The sequence below is a fragment of the Bombus impatiens genome, unplaced genomic scaffold (genome assembly GCF_000188095.3).
Source record: "Bombus impatiens unplaced genomic scaffold, BIMP_2.2 scf_0707, whole genome shotgun sequence".
NCBI classification, from domain to species: Eukaryota; Metazoa; Arthropoda; class Insecta; order Hymenoptera; family Apidae; genus Bombus; species Bombus impatiens.
In genome coordinates this window covers 114,740-130,779 of record NT_177126.1, presented here as the reverse complement: position 1 = coordinate 130,779, position 16,040 = coordinate 114,740, and the positions used below count along the sequence as shown (strand labels likewise).

Below are 16,040 nucleotides of genomic sequence, written 5' to 3'. Positions count from 1 at the left end.
GGTCTTTAATGTCAACGCGAACGAGACTCGAACGGGTTAAATGATAAACTCAGCGATATTCGATGCCAAGATTCTCGTGATTTCGCGACAATGGGACGGTGAGACGGGGCGAAATCGCGTCCGGTGGATTTTGAAGAGCTTTCAAGAAAAGCAGAGAAACGCAGAGTGGTGCGATGAAATTAATGAGAAAGCCCGTGGATGGGTGGGGGGCGAATTACTTTTCTGGCAGCCGTTCCATTTCACGCGCAATTTACCGAGGACGATCCGTGCGCGCGAGAGAGGCCTTTGCATGATTGCTTTTGCACGCGGTATCACCGAAAAGGGACACGCGCTCGCCGAACGGAAGGAAATCGTCGACCGTATAACCAGTGACAAATCACTCCCATCGAACATCCATTAATTACTCGACCGAAACTCCAAACGTTTTCCATCCCTTTCGGAAAGAGATTGCGCTTGCGATACGTTCCACGTTCCATCTCGCCAGCCGATTCGATGGACGTTGAGATGAGCGTCGTGACTTCCGTTGCGTCGTGGCGTAACGTTATAGCGTGTTTAAAACTAAGCGAACGAATGCTCGTATTTCACTTTAGCAAAATTTTGTAACGACGAAAGTGTGGACGAACGTTCCGACGAAATTCTCGTACGTTACAGCAACCGGTTCGATGATTAAACGAATGAAATTTTGGGAAGTAAAGTTTTCGAATTACAAGTTATCCGATTATACAGGGCTACAAGCGGTAACTGGTGGTACAAACGGAAAGGGGGTGATTCTACGTGAAAAAAGAAGTCGAAAATATAGGATAAAAATTTTTCGTTTGAGGCTTTGTTTTCGAGAAAATCGACTTTAAATTTTCGCTCGGTACGCGTGCACTTTATCGCGTCTCGTTATAACGGATCTCACTGTAGATCGTTGTCTCGATGGAAAAATTAAAAAAAATGTATATTCTATATTTTCGACTTCTTTTTTCGCGTAGAATCACCCCCTTTCCGCTTGTACCACCAGTTACCAACCACCCTGTATATTAGTTATTAGTTATAGTAAGTATTTATAGCAGAGTTCCGTTCAGTCATAGTCAGAGTTGCTTTGGCAGTCGGGTCATATTGTTAGTATTATATATTGTTAGTAGCATAGTCTCGGAAATATCTACATTCCTAGGCTTTTGATCGTTGCAACTGTAACTAAACTAAACTGGCCATCGCGTATTAGATCATAGCTGGATCCAAAGAGTCTTTCGAAATTATGTGTATCTTATTGTACATGAGTTGCCATCTGAACGCGATCTTAGCAGATTTGTTGAATAAGCGTCTTTGTAGGTGATTGAGTAGTTTGGCATCTGACTTTTACGTGTATGGAAGTTGTTACTACGTTTGTATTTACTTAGTAATACTTTAATTGTAGTGACGAGGATCATCTGAATCGTGTTTAGCACGTGTATTCGTCTGAAGGGTCATAGAAATAAAAGATTCCTGGAGCCTTTTTATATGAAATAGGAATTACGCGGTAGGCAAAATGTGAAATGTTCAGTATGTAAACAAGTTTATCGTTATATCATACTTACCTTATAATCTACAAGAATCTGTAGTTTCTAAGGGTGTCAGAAGCGTTTCTACAGCTAGTTTGATCTTTCTAAATGTACCGAAAAGAATATCGGGATGTATGAGTTGAGGATGTGTTATGATATATTTACTATCCGCAACGGCATTCGATTAATTATTAGGGATTAGATTATTTATATCGTTAATATATTCGTTTAGAATATTGGTTAACTCTAACGTTAGTTCCTCAAACTCGATCTCATACTCGTTTTGGGCAATATATAATATATTTAATAAATTATAAAGTTGTTTGATGTTACTGTTGATAGAAGTTAGTTTGGAATTAAAGAAATTGACATATATTCTATATACCATGTTCTGTTTTATACATAACTGCTCTTAAGCAGCTGCAAATTTTGTGTTACATCCGTATCTTGGTAAGATGCTCTAGTATATATCTAGGTATGGTATGCTTGCTTTCGTACGAGCTGCTTCCTGGAGGCGTTAGGCATTGGGTTTACTGGGTGGAAACATAATCTACCTCGGATGTATCTAATGAAGAATTCGCTAGTTTTAACCTGTTAACATGTATAAGTTCGGATTGATTATTTTTACTTAATATTTAACATTCTGAATGTATACCATGTCTCCGATTTGGTATTTTGGTACGCGTTTAATTATTTTATTGTCGTAGATTTCCTTGCGTTTCTCCTTTGCTATATGTATATGTTTTCCTTTCGCCTTTTCTATTTGGAATTAAAGATGATTCCTTAGGTCTCTTATGTAGTCTGTTCCTCCATTGCTTCATATGTTGCCGTATTATATGAAAGCGTGATTAATTTAATGAATACGTCCCAATTGATTCAATCCTGGTTTACGTAGTGTCTAAGCTATTCTTTTATTATATGGTGCGCTCTCTCGAGGTTGCTATTTGATGGGAGCCTATAAGTGATAGCCCGTGTTGATTTTATTTTCAGAACCTTTCCCAATTAGCTTCTCTCGAAACACGTAAATTGATAGGTACTCTTTCATGATATTATCGTCTATTTTCTTGGTCGTGATATCCTGCAGGGTGATCAATGTTATGAGTTTCGTTAATTGGTCTTGTATCGATAAGATATAACGGATTCCCTTATTTGTTTTGGATAGTGAACTTATTAAGACACTGACGACTATTTGGTGTGCTGCCACTGCTGTATTTGTAATTTATAATTTCAATCCTTGCTTTGGTTTTATTCGTTCATCTTTGCTTTCTCTGTAAAATTGACAATGTAATATTTCTTCCGAGGTATATACACATTAAAGTATTTTCACATTAAGCATAATATCTCTTAGTCTCACTACAGCTTTAAAAATTTTCGCGTGTCCATTTAGTGCAGATTCGTGTACCTGTTTCACGAATATCTCTCAGTCCATGGACATGGTTCTTCTGTAATTAAGTTGACGTTAATGTCGGTGTCACTGAAAATAAAATCGATGATATTGTATAGATTCCTTATTTGGCTTTTGATGGCTTTTTACGAGTTATAATTCTTTCAGTCTGTATTTCTTAGCCAGGCTGTTGGGTATTTGTCATCCTCTATCGTTGAATTTTAAAGGCTCAACTTTCGTTAATACAGCTGCGATGTGTTTAACGGATATTTATTCATGTGTATTAGTGCTACCAATGGTTTCTTGTTCAGTTGTTTGAATTTGCTGTACTTCGATTCCTGATTAAGTAGGAATTGTGTCACATATTTCTCTAAATCCATTATTTCTTCAAGCATGTTACTGATATCGCCTTTCCGTTCGCTGAGAATTTTAAGTGTTACCAGTGAGATGGCACTTCTCCTACAGAAAGAATGCGAGGCAACGCATCAGCGTATATTAATCTTTCCTTTCTTGTACTCTATCCCATATTCGCATTCTTCCAGTTAAAGGCGTCATCGCATCAATCTTTAATTAGGGTTCTCGACGGTCATCAATCAAACTAGCGGTCTGTGATCGATAACAATTTTAAATTTTCGGTTCATACAGGTATGATCGGAAAAATACACATACTCATATTGCGGAGTTATATATTTCGGCGTTATTCAGGATTCTGAACGCGTATACCGGTTATCTGATCCTATTGGCTGAGTACCGCTCCAAGATGCATCGGTTGTTAGAAAAAATAACTTTTGAAATTCGCGATATTCTGGTACTGATTTCGTGATTAGTGCTGTTTCAAGTGATTGCAACGATATTTTCCGTAATTTTTTCCTATTTTCAATCGATAATTTTCTTCAAGAACGTCATCGGTTTGGCTAATTTGTTAACGTCTTGAAAAAATTTTCATTAATAACCACAGTCTTAAGAATCGTTTAACTTGCTTAGGATTACTAGAAGTTGGAAATTCTGTGATGGTCTTAACCTATTCCAGGTTTGGTTTCACGCCGCTTTCTGATATGACATGCCCGAGGTAGATCACTTCGGGCCGCAGATACATTTATCAGTCTGCAGTTTCAGGCTTGTCTTTTTCAACCGCTGTAATAGTACTCATGGTTTTTTATTGTGTTCCTCGGGCGTTTTGCCATATACGATTATGTCGTTCAAATATACAGAACATGTTTGATTGATAAGGATTTTCAATGCACCATCCATCACGTTGAACTAGCGGGATCGTCTTCTAAAAGCCAAAAGCATTTAATTTGGCATTTGTCGATATTTGTAATGCTCATATGAAGCATACGAGTATTTCGGGTTCATGGGTATATGGTGGAATCCAGAGGTTAAGTCAAATACGGAGAAATATCTTGCCTTCCCTAACTGATGTAGAATCGTGTCTATGTTAGGTAATGAATCGACGTTCTGTTGCGGTTCTTCGTTAAGTTTTTGCAAATCATGTAGTAATGAAATAAAGAATAGTTTCTTTATTTCGTTTCGCCGCTGGCATCTTTCTTTTTTAGGTACCCCTCAGATAGGAAAATTGTATAGGGAATCGCTAGGTTGGATATTGCCTTTATTGCTGACAGAATCGATAACATTTCCAGTCATAATCGAGAGTCAAAGGTCAGTCATAATAATTTGATTACAGTTGATTTTAATTCTTGGTTGTTGAGGGTCAACTTTATGATTATGGGATGCCGATTTCTGCAGAAAATAATTATTTCTGATTTTTGGTTAGAAAATTTGAATCCGGTAATCTGTGACATTTTCATAATTTGTTTAATGTTCCTTGTAAGTATATTTCAGTGACGTGACCGTTCTTTCTTCTGCATATTATAGTTAAATCGCCGGTAAATAATAACCCTTTGTCTGGACTGGTAATTTCCTTAGCTTTAGAGGAGGAAAGAGCGTTGTTGGCTCTGATTTTGATAACTCCTATATGTAAGAAATTACTGATGAAAATTATCATATCATAAGTCATAAGCTTTTTCTATATCGGGAGAGACGACAGTCAGATGGTGTTGATTGGCATGTGCATCGCGTGTTAATCTCCAGGTTTATTAAATTGCTATAGGTAGAGAAAATCACTTTGAAATTTGGAAATTAACAGATATTTTTCTAAGTCCTAACAGAATCTATAGTTAATGATATTTTCTGTTAATTTGCACATCGTATTAGTGAATGCAATCGGACGATACCTGTCTAGGCCAGTTGCAATTTTGGCTTTAAGATAGGAACGACTATGGCTTCCTTCCACCTGTTTGGGAATACATTGTGAATCCAGATACAGTTGAATAGGGAAAGCATGTAATCAAGGGCAGGTTGAAAAGAAGGATGTTTGCAATTCCATCATGCCTACGATTGGTATTGTTACATTTAGTTAAAAAAATATTTTAATTCAACGGTTCGAAGAGGCATATCCAGGACAGATATGGTGGATGAGTCATGGTTTGTATCTGAGGAAGTCGATGGGTGTACTTTCTTTTTGTGATGTTGGAATTCTTTTCAGTACTTATCGCTAAAATTGTTTGAAATGTTGATCCTAACATGTCCGATATTTCATACGAATCTGTGGCAAGTGAGCTGTCTTCTTTAGTCAAGGCGGGCATTAGTGATTTAAAACTTTGATCGCTTTTATTTTTTTCCAAATTTCAAGAATTAGAGAGGAGTAGTTCGTTTATTCGAAATATAGCTCCATATTCTTTAAAATTGATAAGATTTATCAGAGATTTATGTGTTTTTATATCCATTGAAAGATGTTTGCAATTTTTAATAACTCGTTCCATCATGGATCATATTGGGTTTTTATATTACTGGAGTTTTCTGTTTTTGGAGTAGATAAGGCAGCTGTCTTTGTAATAATGTTTATGAGGTTTATAAATGTTTCGTTTATTAAATCAGCATTTGACGGATTTGGTTCCATATGTCGGGGAATTGAATTAAATATTCTGTCAAGGAACATTGCCCAGTTGATTTCTTAAAACTTCCATCTTGAGAGCTTGTGGAATTAGATGTCATAACTCAGATGATATTTTAGTGTTATCTTGATCGAGAAGTGGTCGCTATCGTACAGATCATTTACTACATTGCATGTGATATTTTGAGCAACTGAAGAGTTACATAGCGATAGATCCATTGCATTAAAACAGCCAGATGCTGTGTTAAAGTGGATAGAATTATTGGTGTCTAATAGAAAGTCTAAGTTGGCAGATTATGTCTCCTTCACGATGATAGTACCACATGTATCAGTTTTGTAAGAACCCTACAGAAGTTTATGGCTATTAAAACCAAGAATAATAAAGGATTTCGGTAATTGGTTCATTAGGTGAATAACTTCGTGTTCATTTAGATGCTGGCTGTTTCATATATAGATGTTGTGTATGTGTATTGTATGTTTTATGGAAGATTTTGACTACAGCTGCAAACCTGAACGTGACTGTGATTTGTTAGCTATAAATGTTGTCTTTCATGAATGTACCAACTGCTCTGCTCGATTGGCTGGGTGTGCGATTTTTAAAAAAGGTTTTGTAATTTTTGATCTTACTAAACACAACAATAAGTAAATAAAAAGAATTTATGGCCCCTTGTCTATAATTATGAAATATCCTTTGTGGCATTAATTCGATTAATTTGAGTCTTATTTTTCAAGTAATAAATGATATTTTACGTAAAAAATCTGCTAGTATCAATGAATCAGTTAGTGAATTCTTCTTTCTATCTCGTTCATATTTCATGTTTCTCACTGTAATTTCAAGATCCACCAACTGAAACAAATGGCAGCATATACATACATAGGATTTCGACTGTTACATTAATTAGAGTGAGAAATATGAAGCATGAATAAGATAGGGGCAAAGGTATCTCAGTTGTGTCATTGATACCAGTATATTTGGAGTGTAAAATTCTATCGTCTATAATTTGAAAAATAAGTCTCAAACGACATTTTTATGCATGAATAATTCTCGTTGTTTTAATGTCATGAACTAACCTTGTAAATATCCTCTACATATTTTGTGACGCTCTATATGACATTTATATTAATGAAAATTTCCAAGAAAGGTGCACAATATGTTTAGATTTATTTTAACGCATTTTCGGTGTATCGAAACAGAATGTGAAATAGGTAATTTAAGTGTGCATTGATTTACCACGGCATACACATTTATAATAAGTCAAGTTTTATGTAATATTTCGTTACTAAAAAATGATGAATAATCTAAAGTTACAATGCTACGATGTAATCAATATACTAATAATATATACATTCTTGTTGATTTTTCTCACTAACCCGTATGGTGCTTGTGACCCTAGCTCTAGCGCATTAATTATTTTTTTAAATATATAGATAAAAACAGAGCAATAGAATTTACGTTCATTTTACTTTTTCGTATAGTACTTTACTTTAATTACTAATTTGACTGCTAGTACTTCAAAACATGACTATTTTATTTAAAAATCTATTTTATTTTAAAGAGTTTATTAATAACTATTTAAACATAAATGCTAAGAAACATTATAGAAACGTCTGTTATTCGAAACAACTAGTTGGAAAACATGCATTCTTAAAGATTTATAGAAAAAAAAATAAAGTAAGATCAGACATACGTTTATTGAGTTAAAGATATCCTTTTTATTGTGTTTATGCTTGATTAACTTGTAATATTGAAACACCTTTACATTAATTGATGCTTAGTTTATAAGTTATTAAATTCTTATGCGAATTATTTTATTTTCGTACTCTAGAATTATTATTAAATTATTCTAATTTATGAAAGGAAATGCGTACATTAAGCCGCGATGAAGCTTTAGTATAAGATATGAGATAATAGATTTCAGATATGTATAACATTTTTCAATCATATACATATATAATTGTTATTCTTGTTCTGAAAGCTAGTAATGAATGAAGGATCTTTTTAATAGGTTCCATTTAGAAATGTTAATTTTCATTGAATAATATATTACGAACAACTATTATAGACTCATTTTATGTTCAACTATTTAATCGGAGTGGCGGTTGCAGTAGAGGATGTGGTTATACGTTTAAATCACATTATGACTTTAACGAAGTAACATAATAAAATAGAATTTTGATAAAAATACATATATCATTTTTTTTATAATTTATATAAAAATGGTCGCGCGCATTAAATAAATATAACGTTATAAGATTAATTCTAGAAAGAAAAATAAAGAACATTTTTCTCTTGTTTCAGTTGAACACGCAGAAATTGACTACCAACAGTTAAAAATGAAAACGCAGAAGCAATCTGGAATATTTAAAAAGCTCACATTAGCTCAGTTAGAAAAATTACAGTATACAAATCCTGCAACGCAATCTTTGAACATTAGTAAATCTATATGCATCTTATCACATTGGCCGTTTTTTGACACATTTGAGAAATTTTTAGTTTTCTTACATAGCATGTGTAATAGCAAACCGCAACAAGTTCCTATTGAGAAATATATAGCATATTTTTTGTATGATATACCATTTCCAAGTCCACAGAGACCGAGAATTCTTGTGCAGTTAAGTACTACGGACAGATTAATTTTGACTCAACCAGAAGATTTGGCGCTTCCTAGGTCTGGTGCCAGTTTTCGACAGTTACTGATAAATTTAGGATCAGATAATTGTTTACTTATATTATTGTTAATCCTTACTGAACAAAAAATACTTGTACATTCGTTACGTCCTGATGTACTTACATCGGTGAGCGAAGCAATCGCTATGATACTATTTCCATTTAAATGGCAGTGCCCGTACATACCTTTGTGCCCTCTTGGATTGGCTGAAGTAATGTATTTTATTTTATCGGTTTAATGGTAAATGCCAAAGGTAATAACAAATCTTATATTTTAGGTTCTGCATGCTCCACTGCCGTTTTTAATAGGAGTAGATTCCAGATTTTTTGATTTATATGACCCTCCTTCTGATGTTAATTGTGTAAATTTGGACACAAATAATATAGCGATTTGTGATGATAAAAAATATTTAAATGTAAAACTATTACCAAAGAAAGCAGCTAGACAGCTTAGAAATTGTTTAGAACATCTTTATTCGAAGTTGATTTCTTTGGGCAAAAGTTATTCAATGAAAGGTATGTTTAGTATTGTTGTGCTTGTTCTTTTTTTATCACAATATTTTCATCTTTAATGACTTTGTTTTTTAGACACAGAAGATGAAGAATTTAGTGTGGATAAAGAATTTCAGCAGAAGCGAAAAGAGCAGGCTTTGGAGCTCGAAATACAAGACGCTTTTCTAAGATTTACCGCCACTATACTCAAAGGTTATCGTGCTTTTTTACTACCAATTACCAAAGCGCCAACAGTTGGTTCCACAGACCCAACTAGTTTGTTCAATATACAAGCGTTTCTTAGAAGTCGGGACAAGGCTCATGCGAAATTTTATAGTATGTTAGTGAAAACGCAAATGTTTATAAGGTTTGTTTTTATTAATATTTCTTTTATATTATTTACAAAGTTTAACATAATAAATCATTTATTAATATCATATACGGCGATACTGCATATAAAAAATTCTTATGAAATAAGCAGATCATTGCTGTTATTTAAAGAATATTTTCGATTACTACGAATTTAAATTTTGAAATTCAACTTTTGTAGAACATTATAGATATAGATCGAGTCACTTTTTAATTTTTATAAATAGTGTGCAATATTAACGGGTATATATGGTATTAAAATTGGCTTTCTAAAATATTCTACTCATTTAAGATATTCAAGTGATTTTGAATTATTTGTTTGTAATGTTTACTTTCTGTGTGAAAATTTTAAGAATCCATTTTGTAAAAAAATATTAAATCTATTAGCGTCTATTAGTCTTAAATCTAACAGGTAGTCATACATGAGGTATTTATCATAATTGTCGCTGTGATTTTTTAAACACTTCTGATAATTTGACAACAGAATGTTACGAATAAAAATTAGTCATCGCTAAATCGATAACTAATACTAATATTGAAAATCTTCCAAGAATTTTTTATAAGAATACTTATTAATACAATATAAGTCAAATATAAAAATTCATGTTTGTCGTATATTGCGTTAATAAAACGTTATGTATTCTTATTGCATTTCACAATAAGAAAGAAAACTTGACTGCTTAATAACGAAAGTCATGATACATTATGGCTTTCACGTAATCTTGAGTGCGAAAAATTTAGATACATCAAATATTAATATCAATATCACCATATGTACGTACATTGACATTTTTTGTTTCGTCAATTTCGTTTTATATATGTAATAATTACATATTGAACACAGTTTACAGCCCAAAGTCTTGAACAATTTTAACGAATAATCTTATTGTAAAAGCGAGCCGTGAAAGCTTCAAATATTTTATTAAGAAATACATAAATTATTAATTTTGTTTGTTTTATTTTTTTATTGATTTATCTTTTTGAATAATAATTTTTCATCTCGACATCGAATCAAATCAATCTCAAACGGAGTATTCTTTCACTGTTCTTCGATTACGATATACTATACGTTAGAATTTTCAAGCCTTTTATACATATGTATTTAATATAGATTCCCATGGTTCATAACATATAGATCTAATAACCTAGGGAAGTTTATCTTGAGGATTATAATTGCAGAGTTATAGTTTGCAGAGTCCAGATTTCTGGCATCTAATATTCTACAGACAGAAATATGTATATGAAACTTTTTTAATTATATCTACATTGATTCATAGTACTGTTAATTGTATGATCAATAGTTTGCAATATTGTGCCGTTTCAAACTGAAATTAATGCTTTTAAACCTTTTACCGTTGACTTTAGTTTAATTTGTAAGATCTAAATTCATTGGTAAAATGAACGACTATTAGCAAATATCTCAACAATCAATGTTTTTCAGTAATCTTTGAAACATAATTTTTTATTTTATCCAGAAAGAAACGATTTTTTTTACGAGCTTTCAGATTCATCAGATCAAATTAGTATAATTACTTTCGCATTTTACAAACACCAAGTTTGTTATTAATATACATAAATGCCGCTTTCATCATAAACCTGTCCATCGTTTTTTTAATAATAATCAATTTCAGAAATTTACTGAATTATTACTTCATGTTTTATTCAATATACATATTCAATATACATACATAAAATGTTCGATCAAAAATACTAAAAAGTATAAGGGATACTTCTACAAGCTGAAATAAAATAAAAATGGAGAATTAAAAAGAGTGTCTTTGAGGCTCTGTTTATTTCAACTTTTAAAAATCAAGCGAAAGATACTATATCCGAACCGAATATAAGGCAACGGAATATTGGGCGACGGAGGCGCGGTGATCTGTGGATACTTGAGAACTCAATGATACATGTCCGGCAGCTTAATTTGCATTTTGTTTAAGTCGTACAGAAGTGGACATTTGGTGCCATACACTCTCCACTTTTGTAGAATATTGTAGATTAAACATTAGATGTGTCTATTCACAGATATCTATAAGAGAAAATCGAAGTCTACCCTATGGAATTTTCGAATTGAGAGAATTAATGTCTCCTTCGGTCCACGAGTTTGTTTACATAATTAACAAGAATATGGTAATAAATGCAGCAAGATAACTATGGTAGTGTAATATTTCCGCATACTCATAAAAAAAAAAGAAAAAAAAAGAAACAAAAGCAAGTACAGAAAAATAAATTAAACCGATATTACAGCTACAGTTAATTAGTTATAAATTAAGATATGATACATACAGAGTCTCCCATATCCAAACTATGTAATAAGAAAACAAAATCATTCCGAACAGTAGAATTTGTGGATAACAGGATAATCACTTTTGTAATATTAAATTTTATTTATTCAAATAGAAATCAAGAAAATGGTCATTTTCTTTCAGTAATTATAGGTCTTATATTTTTGGGCAGCTGAATTACATAAATTTTTTAACATAAGTATCTATATGTAACTAATGTTTTTTTATACCATTTAAACCTTTTTTTTTAATGCATGGAATACTATGGGGCAAAAAAGCACAATCTTCAAAATCAAAAATTATCCTTTTTATTTGTCGTTTGAGTTTGAGTAAAATTTCTACTTATGGCACCTTTATAACCCATAAAAGCACTAATCATCACGAAATTAAATACTTTAATCTCTTATATTTCGATTAGGAATATTTTTTTGTGAAATCTTGCATCTCGTATTTTAGTAAGCATGCTTTGCGAATATGAAAAGCACATCAGAAATATAATAATACGTATGATAATAGCGTTTGTAATTGAGAAAGATTTCTGTGTGTTACTAGTAGACAGTCTATTCGTGTAACAGGATGTACGAATATATATAACAGGATATACGAATAGGTATTCGGATAATGAAAGTTCAAATACAGGAGGCTCTATTGTATAATGAAAAACGAGAATTAAATTATTGCGTTGAATAGATCTTTCAATATTTCGCTTTTGTTATTGAAATGATGCTGCTCTTCCAAAGCTATTCTAGACCAAAAACAAAAGTCATGTTTGAGCAAAAGCGTAATCAATATAAAATTGGACATGCTGTTTATCAAATGTGCTCAGAAAGTACTCAAAGAATAAAGTAGTTTTGGGAGAACATAATCATTTTGACACCTGAATCTATTTTTTAATTGTATATTAATTTATAGTTAATCAATTATAGTTTTAATATCGGTTTAATTTCTTTTCTGTAGCTTCCATATTTTTTCTTCTTTTTTCATTTTTTATTTCGTATGTCCACAAATACATATATATATATACATTAAATTATGCAATAATTATTTTTTCTCTGATTGTTATGTACTTTGTGTTTCTTACCTTATTTTTTAATTATCTGAGAAAATTCGAGGACTGAAGGAATCATTAATCTTCTTCACGCGGAAATTTCATAAGGTAAGCTATAATCTTCTCTTATGGATTTCTGTGACAGATGTGTGTACACAGATTTAACGTTTAATCTACAACTTGTTTTAGAAAATGTAGGTAGGATCGTGTATGACAATGTAATGGTATTTTTCTCTATTACTTACTTATGAGGTAAGATGTTGGATATGTTTCGTTTGAGGATTATTTGCTTAGATTGATCTGTATTCGTTCATGTAGGAAGCTGTCGGAGTTTAGAAATTTTGGTTGGTTTTTAAATATCAGTATCTAATAAACAAAGCCGGATCATAATTTTTTTATTCTTCATTTTTACCTTATTTCAGTATACAACGGCTCGCATTAAATCTTTTATCACCTCCGTTCGAATAGTTCATATATATATATATATATTTCTGCGAACTCGTGACTTTGGTAGATGATTGGTATCGCAAAGTTGACCTTGACCTTACATTTATAGGCTAAATTTCGTCGATCTTAGTATTCGTCATGAGGAATAAAAGTGTCAAAGGAACCATGACTCGCAAGTAAAACGTTCTCTTAAAACATGATCTTAAAGTTGCATTGCCTCCTATATTAACATTATTTACAATATGTGTACATTTCGCAATTAAATAGAAAATAGGTAGTATCATGTCAATATTATCAACGAGAAAACAGGGAATTACTCCTTAGCACATAAGACAATCCATCCTAAATAGAGCGAAGCACCTAGTTTCATGATTTCCAAGTATATATTACAAAATTACTTGGTGTGTGAAAAACCCCTTCAGGCTTGACTTTCCGCCTATAATTGTCATAGATTGGAAGATCGTTACATCTTTCGATATCTGTCACTTGTTTCTGCATCAGCCGATTTCGATGAAGTTTTCAGCATGTAGATACATAGATAGCTATATAACTGATATAAACGTACAAAATGAACTTTTAGAATTTGTATCGCAGGCAGAGATGAAAAGGTCGTAGAAACTTACTACATATTTTGTTTTCGATTTCGACCAGTTCCAATTTTTTCAAAATTTCTTTACACGTCATCTAATAAACTAATTCTTTTAACTTGTCAACCAAATTCAACTCGTTTGGTTGATTTTTAAAAAATGTTATTCTGTTTTAAAGAATATTGTAATATTAATATGAGCGAGTGTATTTATCTTGGTTTAATATCTTTTTGCCTCCATTGTACTGTCTACGTACTACCTACGTAATAACACGAAGGCTCATTGTACATTGAAGGCACATGCAGAAAAACATAATATCCTATGCCTCCTCTTTTTCGTATAAATTGCAAAATTACAATTTTAATGAAATGTTTCGTTAAAGTAATATTCATTCATATAGTGCAAAATGCAAGGAACAGTTACGTTTTGCAGAAAATTACTTTGAGCGAAATCTTTAATGTCTTCAAATTTTTTTTTATGAAAATAATTTACAGCAAAATTTTAACACGGGATTCTCGTTTCTTATTGTTTCTTCGGCAATTTGATTGTTCCATATACAATGTTTTCATGATGTGTAATTTTTTAATCAGATACGATGCGTCAATGAGCAATTTTTAAACCTAAAACATCATATACATATGAAGCTGACGTTTAAAAATGATTTCCAACAAATAGTTATCTTTTACAAAAACGAGTGGTTCAAACACGACTTACATACAGCGTTCGATAAATTGTAGTACAATCGACAAGGAGGGTGATTGTGTACACAAAAGATAGGTAAAAAAAATATGAAAAATTTAAAATGAAATTTTTCAGTTACTCTTCTAGTTTTTGAGAAAAATGATTTTGAATATAAAGATCATCATTAATCGAGTAAAAAATACAAAACATTTCGTATGTAATTATATCGTGAATTAAATGAAATTTTAGACCTTATTATTATTTAACAATGATATTCTAACATAGAAATCAGTTTGTTTCAATCAGGAAACTTTCTAAAGAACGATAGATGCGGAGTGACGGTGGTGGATGAATGGACTGAATGTTTCTTGAACATTGATGTTTATGTTGACGTAAGACATATTGCAAATACAACTTTTAACTAGAACTACTATACCAGTCAAAATGACTGGTTTTACAATCTGGTTTTGAAATTCCTACTTCATGTTATATCTTTTTTCCGCAATAATGTAATGATATAACGAATTTTGTTTTGTTCTTTATGTATTCAAACTCAAAATAATTTCGTACCAAGGCTAGGTATACTAATATCAGTCAAAATGACTGGTGCTTGTCATAGTATAATAGGGTCGTGCAATCTGTTTACCGAACCCGAATTAATCAGTTTCCTGGTTTTGTGCAACTTCCCACACGTTTTTAGAATTTTTACTGCGTATCCTTCGATGGTATCAATTGTCAGGAAAATTCCGGATCGATCAGTAAATCAGTAGATCGCTAGATGCTAACGCTAGAAATACTACACTAGTCTCAGATGGATTAATAATACGAAAAATGTACTACATAACGTGAAATTCCTTTTGTAAGAAACTAATAAATCAATAAATAAAAAAATATTCTATGATCACGTATTTTTTAAAGACCAGTCGTTTTGATTGGTTTTGATAGAAATAGCTTCGTCTTAACTATCGATAGATCTAGTGTTAAATACACACAAGGTGATTCTCTCACTAGCGATCAACGAAGAATGCAAGAAACCCCGTGTCGGTCCTGGTCGATTGTATTACAATTTACCGGACAGCCGGTATAAGTGATTATTATTACTTACACGCTGTAAATAAAAAGAGATTCAAATTTTGAACATGCATAATAGATACAAACAGCATTTGTATTCGGTTTATTTATTTTAGAATGTATGTATCTAAATTTCTCCCTAAGATTATACGTTGATTTTATATGGTGCCAAGCATTTTCAATCGATTGTGTTAATTGTTCAACGGATGTAATCTACCCATCCGAACTGGAATAATCCACTAAATTAGAGCCAGTCATCATTGGAAATTATGACGATCTGAAATTTCTCTTGGTCCACAATGATCTTCTATTACTTCTTGTTTGCATTGCTATGAATTGTATAGACTCCTTCGTCTGCTAGATAATAATCCTCAATCGATAAATATATTATAAATAAAACCAGTTTTATATATATATGTCGGAGATGAAAGAACACCGGAGTCTGTAATTGAACAATTGTAGTTATTCAATCCGATTGTAATTGTTCGAGAGTTGTGATAGTGAGCTTGGGCTCGAGGCGACAGTCAGTCGC

General features: G+C 32.1%; 1 protein-coding gene across 4 annotated transcripts in view; it reads left to right on the top strand.

Moving 5' to 3' along the window:
- The window catches only part of LOC100745149 (DENN domain-containing protein Crag), a 44,095-nt gene that overhangs the window by 9,738 nt on the left and 18,317 nt on the right, over positions 1-16,040 (top strand). For all 4 annotated transcript variants that reach the window (XM_033322883.1, XM_033322881.1, XM_012390065.3 and 1 more), the window contains 3 exons: positions 8,160-8,740; positions 8,807-9,044; positions 9,117-9,387. In XM_033322883.1, the coding sequence (XP_033178774.1) occupies positions 8,160-8,740; positions 8,807-9,044; positions 9,117-9,387 (1,090 nt within the window). The remainder of the gene's footprint in view (positions 1-8,159; positions 8,741-8,806; positions 9,045-9,116; positions 9,388-16,040) is intronic.